Below are 13872 nucleotides of genomic sequence, written 5' to 3' on the forward strand. Positions count from 1 at the left end.
CACAAGAGGCCAATAAGTCTTACTTGAAAATATGTTTCCATGAGTAGTAGCTCCCTTATTCAGATGCGCATAATGGTGGGATCTCTTAAAAATACTGGAGTGCTGACTGCTACTTTAAAAAAGAAAAAAATCAGTCCCATTCCTGAATGAAGGAGGATGAGGAAATAGTGCCTTCTTCCTTCCCAATACCTATAGTTGTCGTTGCTGTTGTTGCTGTGTGCCTTCAATTCATTTCTGACTTATGGTGTCCCCTAAGACAAACCTATCATGGATTTTCTTGGCAAGGCTTCTTCAGGGGAGGTTTGCCATTGCCTTCCCCTGAAGCTGAGAGTGTGTGACTTGCCCCAGTGGGTTTCACTCTCCAGAGTCCTAGGTCCAAGGCACACTGGTGAAATAATCCAGTTTGAGACTGCTCTAACTGCCCTGGCTTAGTGCTAGGGAATCCTGGGATTTGTATTTTGTTGTGGCATCAGAACTCTCTGACAGAGAAGGCTAAATGTCTCACAAAACTACAGTTCCTAGGGTTCCCTAGCACTGAGCCAGGGCAGTTAAAGCAGTCTCAAACTGGGTTATTTCATTGGTGTGTTTTGGATCTTAGTCCTACACTCAAACCACTGCACCTCACTGCCTCGTGTCCAGATCCTCCTTTTTAAAAACGCTTGTGAGTGAGGATACCCGACCCTTTCAGAGAGTTATCCAAGGGCAGCAGTGCTGGATGTAGAGCAAAGTACAACAACACCCAAAATCCACAGAACAGTACTGTAATACCTTTATTCGACCAAGCAAAATGCACAATTTTCCCTCTTTTAGTATGCTTTTTAAAACACCTTTGCCTGATAATGAGCTCAGTTAGGACTCGAGAGACCAGGGTTCGAACCTGGCTCAGCCATGGCAACCCACTGGGTGATCCTGGGCAAAGTCACACTCTCTCAGCCTCAGAGGGGAGCCATGGCAAAAAACCGTCTCTGAAGAAATCTTGCCAAGAAAACCCCATGATGACCTGGTCTCCATAAATCGAGAACGACTTGAAGGCACTCAACAACAACAACAACCGATGAAGAAGCCAGTGGAGCTTCCAATACGTTATCATTGCTATATTTAGATATTTTGTTTTATATATATATATATATATATATATATATTAAAAAGGGGGAGAGGAGGGAATTATTTGCATTGTATTGTATTCAGAGTTGTATTTTATGTGTGTATTGGTTTGTATTATTGTATTACTGTATTGTATTTTACTGTACCTTATGGATTTGCTTTTGTAGTTTTGCAACCCGCCTTGATCTTTTGGAAAGGCAGTATATAAATAAAATCTATTATTATTGTTGTTGTTAATATTGCGTCCCTGTATTTTGTGCATTTTGCTTGGCCGAACGAAGGCGTTCCTGTGGGTGTTGCTGTCCTACTCCCGAGAAAGAGAGGAGTCCCAGCTTCTCCTCGCCCCGCCTCTAGGCCTCATCCCCGACCCTCGCGTAGCCGCCGCCCCGGGCACCTCGCCTCCCAGCCGGGCTCTGCTCACCTCGCGGGCGGCGCCCTCCATAGCGGCCCAGGCGCCCCTCTCGCATCCAACAGACACGCTTCCTGCTCGGGCTTCCTGGTTACAGGCGCCGGCGGAAGGAGGAGGAGGAGGAGCCCGAGGAGGAGGAGAGGAGAGGAGCCCTGGCCTGGCTGACCCGGCCCCTGGCGGCCTGGAGGCAGCCTGCAAGCACCAGGCCCCTCGGCGTTGTCGTTGTTGTTGGGGGCCTCCAACTTATGGCAGCCCTAAGGCAAACCTATCCTGAGGTTTCCTTGGCAAGATTCCTTCAGAGGAGTTTTGCCATGGCCTTCCCCTGAGGAGGCTGAGAGAGTGTGCCTTGGCCAAGGTCTCCCGGTGGGTTTCCATGGCTGAGCTGGGAATCCAGCCCTGGCCTCCAGAGTCCTAGCCCAAGCCTCAAACCACTAGGCCACCCTGCCTCTCAATACCTATAGTGCTGTGAGCGAATGAATCAGATAATGCCTACTACTTTCTCAGAGGGAAAGAAGCAGCTATATCTGTTGTTGTCATTGTTGTTGTTGATGATGATGTTGTGTGCCTTCAAGTCCTTTCCAACTTATGGTGACTCTAAGACATGGTTTACTACAAAAAAATGGAGGACATGACCAACTAAAAGGTAAAAACACTCCCTATAAATGTAAATCCATGCTTCTTAGGCTCAAAATGGAGGACATTTTGGAATTCTTCCTGGACAGAAGGTTGGAATGTCCTGGAAAAGGAGGACGCCTACTCAGTCATCATCCTGCTCCCTGGGTGCATCTACAGTGTAGAAATAATATCCAGGGGTAGTGTCTTGGCCAGATAACAAAGTTCAATGACAACCCAAATCCAGTGATATGTTTTTTGGGGCCAACCAAAATGCACTAAATACATATTGCAAGCTTTCGAAGCTCCATTGGATTCTTCATCAGGCAAAGGTGTTAAAACCATACAGGAAGGAGAAAGTGTTTGTTATGATGAAGTTAGTCCCAAGCCTGCATTTTGTCAAGATGTGGCTGTTCTCAGTTCAGGTAGTGCAGAGGTAAATGAATGTAGGCAGGCCCACAGGCCCATCTTCCTTCTGGGTTTGTTGTTGCTGTGTGCCTTCAGGTTGTTTCCAACTTATGGTGATGCATATAATGGGGTTTTCTTGGCAATATTTTTTCAGAGGAGGTTTGCCATTGCCTTCCCCTGAGGAGGCTGAGAGGGTTGGCCAAGGTCCCTCAGTGGGTTTCGTGGCTGAGCTGGGAATTGAACCCTGGTCTCGAGTTGAATGACTTGGCTGCAAAAGCCACCAAATAACCAAGGGAACTAATTGAGTTTCGGCTTTGTCTTCATAGGAACGTAACAGAAATTAACAAATTTTGCGACCCTCTTAACCAATTGCTGTGTCTGTTTTTATTTATTTTGCATTTTATTTTGATGCATATCTTGGCCATCCTTTTGAATTACCACTCTTCCATTAAGTTATTGCAACTACTCTCAATAATATACACCACTGTCAATAATTTACACTCTTCAATTAAGTTATTGCAACTACTCGCAGTCTATAGGAGGCTCTGATAAATCTGTCGAGAAACTTGCCACCTATTGTCACAGTGGATAAAATGTCGTAAGAACTTCTCCTCAACCAGCATTAAAATGAAATTTCAGTCCTAAGCAAACATCTGCAGAAATGGGAACTTAATATTTACAGGAATGTCTGCAGATTTAAGATCAACATAGCAATGCATCCACTATACTTTGTGACAGGATGGTGTTTTAGTTGTGTAGCCACACAGAACTCATGAAAAGATTCCAGTACAGTTCACATGCCAATTTATATGACTGCACAGCATGGCAATGAGCTTTATCCTCTATTGTAGTGGTGCACAGCACTACATGCATACACACTTGATTCTGCCCACAGGTCATGCAATCCATTTTTAATATGCTGGCTAATTGTCAGAGGGTATAAGATTTTATTCGTTCAAATAGCAAAGCAATCCAACACCATGTTTTTCCATAATGTGTGGTGTTTTTGTCACATGAGCCCTTGCAGCACTTCAGCCATTAAACAGAATTGCACTGGGTGTGTATTTCACTTTTATTTTTACATACGTTGTGTTCAAAATTAGTTAATTCCTTTCAGAGCTGTGAATTTTTCTTACAATAATCCAACTCTTGCTGTTGTAAGTGGCCTTCAAAATGATGCCATATGTACACTCGATTTGGTATGCTGCCAATTTTTATACACCAAGTTTTTAAAATGAGATTGTGGCTAAGTGATTAGTACATGTCTGGGTAAATTTAAAACGTAGGAAGCTGTTATTAGATGAAACCAAAAGTCCAGCATTCTGAATCAGTTGCCTCTGGGTAACCCACAAGCAAGACATATACTGTAGTATTACCTCTCTCTCTCACATACACACAAGTTCCCAGCAACTAATATACAGTGGCATAATGTTCATCCATGCACTGTATCACTTATACAGATGTCTGTGGCTTACTCGTGCTTTACATAAAAATAATATATACTACACCCAATACTGGCCCTGGAGGCCCTTTGTCATATCTTTGCAATGAGAAGCAAATATTTCTTGAAGATCACACCCTACTTCCCTATGCATATTGTAATCATTATGTTTATAAGCCACCACACCTTGCATCAGCTGACCCTGAGGGGAGGTCCATTTTCTAAAAACAAATCCCAGTATAAGACACGATTCGCAAATATTTTTATTTGCAGCAGCATGATAAAACAAGTATGCAGGCATTATTTAATTCTGTGTGCTTCACTGTATCATTGTCCAGATCTGTTTATGTTTATGTGCCTTCAAGTCACCTGTCAACTTACACAACCTCAAGAATTTCATAGGGTTTTGTTATGCAAGAAATAGCCAGAGGTGGCTTTTCCAGTTCTATCCTTGGAATATAGCCTACTACAGCACCTGACATTCATTTGAAGTTACCCATCCAAGTACTAACCAGGGCAGACCCTGCTTAGCTTCCAAGACCAAACAGGATCTGGTGCTTTTAGGGTAGTCAGGCCCACCCCTAGTTAATACAAATAGGAAGGAAGCAAGAGCATTGTAGGTGGATTCTCAACTTACCCTTTTAGGACTCAAAGCCATTTCCTCTGTGTTTCAAAGCTGTTGTTCAAAATGAACTGAATTTATTTACCCTGCCTTCCAGATTCCTCCCTTGCCAAGCATCACAAAATGTCCAAATACCCCTAAATGACTAAGGGAATCTCCTAAGCCAACAATATTTTGACTTTTTTTTCCTTTGGGGAAGAATCGCACATGAAACCATTCCTGCAGGGGAGTAATTAGACAATCTTTGGCCAGAAACAGAGGCATATAAATACATTTTGAAACAAGCATTTAGAGAGTTTCTATGGCTGGCAGTGGATCTGGATCTAATAATGGGATCCTCTTATTTAGATAACAGATCATAAAATACTTACCAGGGACAATCAGAATGACAAGCTAGACCAGCAAAAGAAATTCTGGTAGCTTACCCTTGCAAACAGTTGCAGAATTGGTATGAGACTTGACACAACACTGATTTTGCATGTCTATTGCGTTTTCAGAAATGGTGCCCTCTGGAACAGATGTAGGATGTGACTGGAACGCCCGGCAGCAGCGGCGGCAAACTCCAGTTCTTAGCCCCATCCTGTTCCATGTGCGCCTGTGCACACCCCCGTTTTAGAACACAACAGGCCCCCATTTCAGGGCCCATGCAACAAACTTCTATGTTTAGGACTGGGGTACGTGAATTCTAGCATGAATTTAACTCTATTTATGAAATGTAAGGGAGTGCAGAATGCAGAACATTTTCCCACAGTGTTCAATTGACCTATATGAGTACAATCATTTGATTTTTCAAGCAGTCTTGGGCCATATAACACACTGCTGTGATGCCATGTCAATTTGTTAAAGTCTTTTACCATTACCAGAACTTTTAGTGTCATGTTTTGCTGCTGACACTGACTTAGACCTACAAATGAGATGTTTTTGCTACCTAAACAGTTGTAAACAATGTTCTTAGCTTCAGCCTGGCATGTACAAGTTCTTTTTTACAGAAAAAAAGGTATTTGAGGAACCAGAAATTGTGTTACTAAAGGTTTTTTTCCTGAAAAGAAATAGAAAAAATTGAGGTTACAGCTATTCAAAACAAATATTCCATCTTATATAAACATGTGCTTTCTGGTCCTGCGTGTTTGGGAATACTCTTTATTTCTGTCCCCCAAATCATGTAGATATTGGATATTTTTATATCTTGCAATACAGTCAGATTTTCGATAGGCTCATAAAATACTCCAGATTAGGGAACTCAGTGGAAGGCTGTTATTCCTTATTCTATGTACCACAGGTTGGGAACCACTGCTGTAAGGGAGAAATCCCATTAGATAACAAAGCAACTGTAGTAAAATATTGGGGTGAAATCAATTTTTTTAAAAAAAAGTTTTATTTTTTACAAAACAACACTACAATTAACACTGTAGGAATGTTAACAAATTGACAGTCCCTTGACTAGTATTTTACCCTTCCCACACCCTGATCTTTGATTTCAGTGTTGTGAAAAAACAATTCCAGTACTACTGCTTTCAAAGTGAATACAAAGTGTCAAAGGCAGGACATGAATAAGCTTGACTTTTATTTATTGGTAGGAGAAAATGAATTACGTGTTCTGTTCCAGATCACACAGCTGCATAGTCAATCTTCTGTAGATTTCTATGCTTCTTTAATACATCTTTGCAGACAGCCAGTTCCAGGAACAGGAGAGTATGAATGGTCAAAATCTTAGTAGTCCCTTCCCATCTCTCTCCTCACAATTGTGAGCCCCACATCTTCATCCACATAAAATGTCATAGGAAAAACACCATACATAGTTTTCATGCTAGGAAGCTGCTTATCAGTCAGCAACCTATTTTCAGAGTGACAGCTGTATTCAGTATGAAATTACTTCTCTCAGCTTTAGAATAAAAAAAACCTTATTGGTCAGCATGGACAGTACTTGGTATTTACAATGCCTATGTAAAGATAACTTGCAACTTTTTTTGTCCATCAATTTTCACTGTGCAGTAAAGATCCTGTTGTTTTCTTCCACAAAACAAACAAACAAACAAAAACCTTTACTCCCACATCGCAATTCTGTAGATAGCTGAAGATTCATCCATTGAGACTGCACGCTTAAAAATAATTGTTTGGTCACATCAACATGTTAAAAAACAAACTAGAAGTTGTTAAACCATCATATCCCCATGAGGATCTGAGGTTTTTGCTGAAAGCTCCTCACTTCTAATCATGGTAGAGGCACAAGACCCATTTTTGTGAGTCACAGAAACTGTGAAAAAGTTGTTTTTCTTACTTAAAACAAAGGCATATGAGTGTGGATGTGTGTGTATACAAATGTACTTTAGGGAATATCTCAAATAATTAGTAAGGACAATATTTCAATACTGCTAGAAAATAGAAAGAAATTATCATTTGTCATCCTAAACCCTGTTTGGTTCATAAGTGATTTTCACCATGAACAACAACAGAGGAATTGGTACATACTATTTACCTACTCAGTTATCATGGAATGAAAGACAATTCCCATATTATCAAGTATGCATTTGGACGTAGAGGTTAATGAAAGCTCCAAATTCTCTAATCCAGATAAAGTAAACCTATCTGAGGGCCAGATTATTACATGGTAATTTAAGTGCACTCTCTTTGTTTATTGTTCAGAATTCATATTCACTCAGAACAACATAATTTGGAAACAAATCCACTAGGAATCACTTATGTACAAAGATTCAAAGAGAAAAGATACAGAAGATTTAACAAGTATCTCTGGATCCCTTTCATTTCCCTATAGACTGTAGCTATAGTGAAACAACATGTTGGACTTAATTATAATCAAAATTTCCTTTTTAAAAAAATTTGAAAGATATTGGGGGGAAATCATGGTAATGAATTTTTTTAAAAAACAAAATCACCCCCAAAACGTTGAAATAACATTTAAATTTTAGTGGCACAATGGTTTTAACAGACCCGTGGCTCCTATCCCATTTGATACATCCAAAAATACTGTTCATGCTACTGTTTTAGACCCTAAGAAAACCTGGTCCATAGAAAATAATTTTTTCATATATGGACTCTAAATGTATACTTTATGCACACACATTAAAATTTTTAAAATAATCCTGGAAGCAACCGGTATGGTACTGTATCAGTATACCTCTTCCAGTCCTTTCCATATTTGCTGGAACATCGGTGTTCATCCCTGATGCAGCGATGGACCAGAAGAATGGTCATGTAAATGATGTAGAAATAAGGCAGGATGTGCTCATGACCACAGGACAGGCAGTATGCGAGGGAGCCCATTAAGTCTCCTGTATAGTTAAAATGGCGGGCCACCCCCCAGAATCCTGAAGTCAACAGTTTACTGTAGTGTTTGCTTCCATCAGCTGACATGTAGGAACACTCAATGTACTGGGGCTTCTTGCCCCAGATTTTACAGTTGCCATCAGTGCGACGAAAGAGATCTTTCTGATGATTTGTCATTCTGAAGATGTAGTAGCCCACCAGACCCAGAAGCAGAATGCCAACTGCATTGCCTGTGGCAAGCTGAACAGGGTGGTACACCAAGTACAATCCCTGAGGAAAGAAGTAAGTGAAAAGACTCTGTAAGTAAGATTTCTTAACCAACATCTTTCCTTTTGAACACTCTAGACCTCAGACTGGATTAGTCCTCTGCCTGGTGGGGGAATAACTGTAATTTAATATTACTACAGTGGGATCACTGGGGTTCGGCTCCAGGCCCCCCGAGGATACCAAAATCTGTAGATGCTCAAGTCCCACTATATACAACAGCAACAAAAATTGCGTACCTTGTATAAAATGGCAAAATCGAGGTTTGCTTTTTGGAATTTGTAAAAAGATGTATTTTCAAGCCATTGTTGGATCCCTAGATGCAGAATCCACAGATATGGAAGGACAATTGTACTTACTATTAATAAATAATAAACTAGAAATGTGAATAGAGATGGCTGATAATTTCATTTCAATATTTTAAAAAAAGAATTTACCAAACCGGCAAATGTCTTGACATTAACCATGTCAAGAACTTAAGATTTTTTAAAAATAATAAATATAATAAAGAAAATTTTTATTTCTATCCCGCTTTTTGCCAGGCAATCAAAGCGGCGTACAACAGGTTAAAATACATCCATATTATAAAAAACATTTAATATGAGAGAAACCTAAAGTAACAGATATGTCCATTCTGCCCTAGGACCTTGAATGCTTAACTCTTAAAAATCTGCATTTGAATTTCTGTGAATTCAAACATGATTTCCTAATTTAGAGTTCCTATGCCTTTCTTCTAAGAAGCTCCTTGTATTAAACATTTACATAGAAGGAAGGCAGAGTATGCTCTTCTCCATGCTGAGTATAGCTACACATACTGTATTGAATTTGGCAGATGCGGGTGACATAAAATTTAATTTTAATTCACATTTGAAGAATTTAGTAAAATTTGCAAGGTGCATATTTGAAATTAAAAGAAACTGAGGTTTAAAAATGTCCAGTGCAAGAGAAAGCAAACCAGACAATTTCTCCATCTCTGTGCTCAAACATTTAAGTCACTGATGTATTTTCAAAATCACATGCACTGAAAGACAGTATCATGTAAATGTCTGGGTGTAAGTAGGATTGGGTTGATCCAGATCAAATTCCCAGTTACTTATGAAGTTCATATGGGTATCTTGGGCTAGTCACTCTCAGTGTAGCCTATTATACAGGGTTTTTCTGAGGATAAAACTGGAGATGGGAGAAAAGAATTTTCTGTTATCAAACTTTAGGAGGAACGTGATTAATTATATGTTAGTATTGTTAATCTGAACTGGAATTTTACATGTAGCATTAATGCCTAAAATACTCCACAGAATGAACAAGGCTTTTATTATAGACCCATGCTGCCATTCTATGACCATTGCTTCCAAGTATTAATTACTGAGTATAATTATGAACCTCACACATAAATTACCTGCAGAGTATAGAGATAAGGAAGCCAAACACAATCTCCCCATCCGAGGTACCATCCAAAATGATCATGGCAGATGTCGATGGTTTTCAAGTACCAGGCTTCATTCCAGAAGAAGTCCAAAACATACACAGCCTAAAAATAATACATTGACAGAGATCAGTATGGACAACCTAACTAATGCCAATCTTCTCACGAATAAGATTCATATGCAATAGACTACAATGTTAACTTTTCCTCTTCAAATTGTTTCTTTTGAAAATGAACAAAACTATATTCCAAGACATTATACTTGATAAGTTACAAGCAATGTTCTCATTTTAAAATTGTTTATTAGAAGTCTCTTTGCTTCTGTATAGGGACATTCCAAACATATGACCGATCCATAAAAAATATACAATAAACAGAATGGGGAACCTTTGACCTTCCAGATTTTATGTCTTAAAACTCCACACAACAGAGCAAATGGGATAGGATCAGTAGGGCTGATATTCAAAACATCTGCAGCACCAAAGGTTATTTGCCCCCAGAGTACAAATACAGACAAATGTGATAAACACACCCACACACACCTTGAGCAGAAAAGACTACATCTATACAATTGCCAATTTTGCAAGTTGCAGTCATAGGCAGATAGCACAACTTTTGTCTAATACTCAAATCATTCTCTTTGCCTGTTATTTGCTGCCCAGTTGGATTAACTTATGGCAACCTCATGACTGTGAAATCACCAAGAGCCCTGCTTGCTCAGGGCCACGACTTCCTTGACATGCAATGCAGTCTGCCTCTTTTCCTGCTGCTTTCCAGTTTATCAACCATTATCTTATTTTCCAGTGAGCCATATTGTGTCGTGATATGTCCAAAGTACAACAAGCTCGTCCTACTTCCACTTTAAATAAGGTGTTTACAAAGAAAGCCTATTCTCAGTATTCCACTACCATCATGTTCTAGCACAGGAGTGTACAAATTGTTTTTGAGACCCACATGCCTTCCAAGAACAAAACAAACAAACAAACAAACACCAAAAAACAACCACGTCCGAAAATGCTAGAGAGTATTTTTGCCACATTTTCATGAGGCCTTTTTTAAAAACAGAAAGTAACCTGAGATCACTTCCAGTTTTTAAAAAAGTCCTGGAAAGGGGCCTATAAACATATGTATATTCCCTAAATGATCCCTCAATCAGTTGTAGGGGGCATTTTTGTCATATTCTCAGGCCCCTTTCTAGGCTTTTTAAAAATTGGAAGTGATTTCCAGTCACTTTCTGTTTTCAGAAAAGGCCTCAAGGAAATGTTTTTGGTAGTGCTGAGATATGCTTCTCCAAGGCAACAGCATGATCCCCCAGATCTCAACAGTTTTAATTCTCATTGAGCAAAGGCTCAGACCAGACAGGCAGTGAAATTGTGAGGAAAGAACTGCAACAAACACATGCTTTGAAATCCATGACCACAAAAAAACAAAAACAAATCATGATTCATTTATTTATGCTGGTAATGGGCTACAGCTAAACACTAGTGTACATTCTGTTTTAGTTACATAGCTTCATAATGCATTAATGTTAAGCCTACATTTTAATGGATGTGCTTACCTGTAGGACATTGACAAGTATCATAGAATTAGTTACTTGTCCATATAGTTCCTGCTGTTTTGCTGCATAGGAGAGGTTAATAAGAGTCCATGCTACAATGCCTGGGCGACCATTGAAAAACAGTTTGAAATCAAACCATTCTCCTATACGAGGATTAAATTCAATCCCCATCATGAAGTCGTAGAAGAAGTTACCAGTGAATTTACTAAAACAGTATAGAAAAAAAAAAGATAAATATAAAATCAGATCTGGAACCAAATAAAATGGAAGAAATTTTCAGTCCCAAATGCCCATAAATACAGGCTAATCTGACTCAAACATACCGGTAACTAAACTAAAATATCACATGAGCTTTTCACAGGTGATAAGTAAAAGTAGGGACCTAGCTACTGGATTAACTAGCTATCCCAATTAATCAGGCTAGACATAAAAAGTAACAACAATTGGCTTTTTAGACTGAGAAAATGCAATATTTGTTGAATGTGCTAAAATACCATATTTAAAGTGAAATAAGCAACACCAACATACCAATCTTTTGAATTAGAGGGGAAGTAGTAAGCTTTTATCATTACAAAAGTAGATACAGCATAGCCCAGGATATTTGCACACCACAAGAGTGGAATCCAGTTGTCAAAAATGATGGTGGGTGAGAACCAGTGAAAGTGATAGGCATTTGCAAACCATAGTGTATGAGTGATAAGCCAGGCTTGTAGTCCATTGATTTCATATTTGAGCACTGTGCCTGAAAAGGAAAGAGGGTTACATGATTTAATACAATGATAATAACAAATCAAAAAGAGATGGCATATAAAGCATGGTGTTCTGCAGGTATGCTTATACTTGTGAGCTTTGCCATTCTTGGCTTTTTTCAGTCAGTGTGATCCCACTGTTTATCCCTTCTTCTATCCAATCTAGGGATTTATTTTGGTTTTGGTTTTTTTCCTTTTTTGTTAAAAATGTTTTCAATGTATCAAGAAGACTGTTTTTCTCAATGTGCCACTCGTGTGAATGCAGTGTGAGCAACCTTGTGGGCAAATTCCTGTGTTAATTTTTCACTGGTACTGTTATTTTTTTTAAATGCAACTTCAGCAATAGATGCTGTACTATATGGGACCTTTATGGGTCTAAGTCCCTTTTCCCAAGGGGAAAAAAAGAGAGAGGCAGGAGATGCATGGAAGTAGCAAGAGATGAATGTGAGTGAGCACAAATACACATAGTGAAGCTCAGCAGCAAGTTTTACAAAATTAAGGCAAAAACCTTGTGGATTTAATGGAATTACAAGTATCACTGCATAGCTGTTTAGAAGAAAAGCTCCAAGGCCACAACAGCACATAACACTTGTCTTCTCCACTTCTTAATCGAATCTATTCATAGTATTAATGCTGCAACCCAGTACCTTACGCCCTGTTACCCACAGAATTCAATGGGGATTGCTTCGGTATTGACATGTACAGGATCACAGTGTTGGAAGTTTTAAATTCTGAAAAACTGATTTTATATTAACAAATTGAGATTTACTTGTAATGTATGTCTTTAGCCAAGTTCTAACTTAAAAACAACTTTTTATTTTATAATAGAAATAGAACAAAAACACTTTTTTAAAAAAATAAAGTAAATTTAAGCCTGTGCGAGTGCAAGATTTCTAATTTGGCTGTAACAACAGAGGGCTCAACTAGATATGATGGATGTTTTTCAAGCACTTTTTTATTTTTGCAAAAAACTGAAAGCACCTTATGTAATTTGTTCAGGAAAGTAACAGTGACAGGAATTTTAAATATCAATTTGTTTTCTGAAGCAAAGAAACACAGAAGCAGCTTTTTAATTCATGAGGGAAAACAAAAATCAGAGTCTGCAATCTACTGTCAGTGTAACTACTAGATATGAGGACATTTTGTTTCTTCCCTCATTACCTTATTTTTTAATCTTTTTAAAATGTGTTTTAATAAAGGGTACAAGCAACTCTGATTTTGTTGAATTTGTATGGATCAAAATCCAAGGGATTTCTATGGGGTGATACAGTATCTCTCACATGGGGCTCCTTATGTTGCAATGAGGATAAGAGACCTTTATGAAGCCAAATCTAAGCAGATGAGACTGAAGGGAAAAATGAAGCATCATAGTATTGTCCACATTTCAACAGTCTCTTTGGATGGCTGCTGCACAGGTTGTTTTTCTGACACAGAGACGGTTATGTTATTATATGTACAGGTATATCCCATCTTCCTCCCTATAAGCCATCAATTCAAGCCATCATATACTGCCCCACTCCTTATAAACTCAAACCATCATATCCTCCCCACTTTATCATCATAACTACCTGTGAGGTAGTCCAGGCTAAGAGACAGAGAGAATCATTGCCTCAAAGCAACTGGTGAGTGTCATGGTTCAATGGGAAAAAGAACCTGCATCTCCCAAGTTCAAGTCCAGCACTCCAACCATCACACTGGCTGCAACCCATCTGGCAAAATGTCTGGCAGAAAGATAATCTTATTGAATTTATAAATGTGGGGCAGAACACATGGTCCTAAGAGAAGACCCCAAGGGAACTTGCTTGCTCCTTGGTCTTTATTTCTTAGTAATGCTAGAAAGGCTTATAACATAAAAGTAGCCAAGACATGACCTTACCAGCTGGCGTCACAGCACCTTCTTGCCTCCCTCCCCGATAGAAAGGCAGAAACTTGTGGCAAAAATCAGGAAGCATAAATAAAACCACCTGTAACAAAGTGAATTAATGAATATCAAACAT

At 39.0% G+C, this 13872-nt stretch overlaps 2 protein-coding genes across 4 annotated transcripts in view; both read right to left on the bottom strand.

The window, feature by feature from the left end:
- Nucleotides 1-1680, bottom strand: part of ZDHHC13 (zinc finger DHHC-type palmitoyltransferase 13) — a 36502-nt gene extending 34822 nt beyond the window's left edge. Inside the window, exons 1-2 of one of the 2 annotated variants that reach the window (XM_042468702.1) lie at nucleotides 1526-1577; nucleotides 24-109 (exon numbers count right to left, since the gene is read on the bottom strand). In XM_042468702.1, the coding sequence (XP_042324636.1) occupies nucleotides 24-41 (18 nt within the window). In that variant the 5' untranslated portion in view covers nucleotides 42-109; nucleotides 1526-1577. Of the gene's footprint in view, nucleotides 1-23; nucleotides 110-1525 lie in introns of both variants that reach the window. The other variant, XM_042468692.1, reaches the window with a different exon arrangement.
- Nucleotides 1681-5937: 4257 nt separating this feature from the next.
- DHCR7 (7-dehydrocholesterol reductase) overlaps nucleotides 5938-13872 on the bottom strand; it is a 34381-nt gene continuing 26446 nt past the window's right edge. For both annotated transcript variants that reach the window (XM_042444338.1, XM_042444345.1), the window contains exons 4-8: nucleotides 13752-13839; nucleotides 11655-11868; nucleotides 11127-11331; nucleotides 9542-9673; nucleotides 5938-8151 (exon numbers count right to left, since the gene is read on the bottom strand). In XM_042444338.1, coding sequence (XP_042300272.1) covers nucleotides 7687-8151; nucleotides 9542-9673; nucleotides 11127-11331; nucleotides 11655-11868; nucleotides 13752-13839 — 1104 coding nt within the window. In that variant the 3' untranslated portion in view covers nucleotides 5938-7686. The remainder of the gene's footprint in view (nucleotides 8152-9541; nucleotides 9674-11126; nucleotides 11332-11654; nucleotides 11869-13751; nucleotides 13840-13872) is intronic.

The sequence above is a fragment of the Sceloporus undulatus genome, chromosome 1 (genome assembly GCF_019175285.1).
Source record: "Sceloporus undulatus isolate JIND9_A2432 ecotype Alabama chromosome 1, SceUnd_v1.1, whole genome shotgun sequence".
In the NCBI taxonomy this organism is placed as follows: Eukaryota; Metazoa; Chordata; class Lepidosauria; order Squamata; family Phrynosomatidae; genus Sceloporus; species Sceloporus undulatus.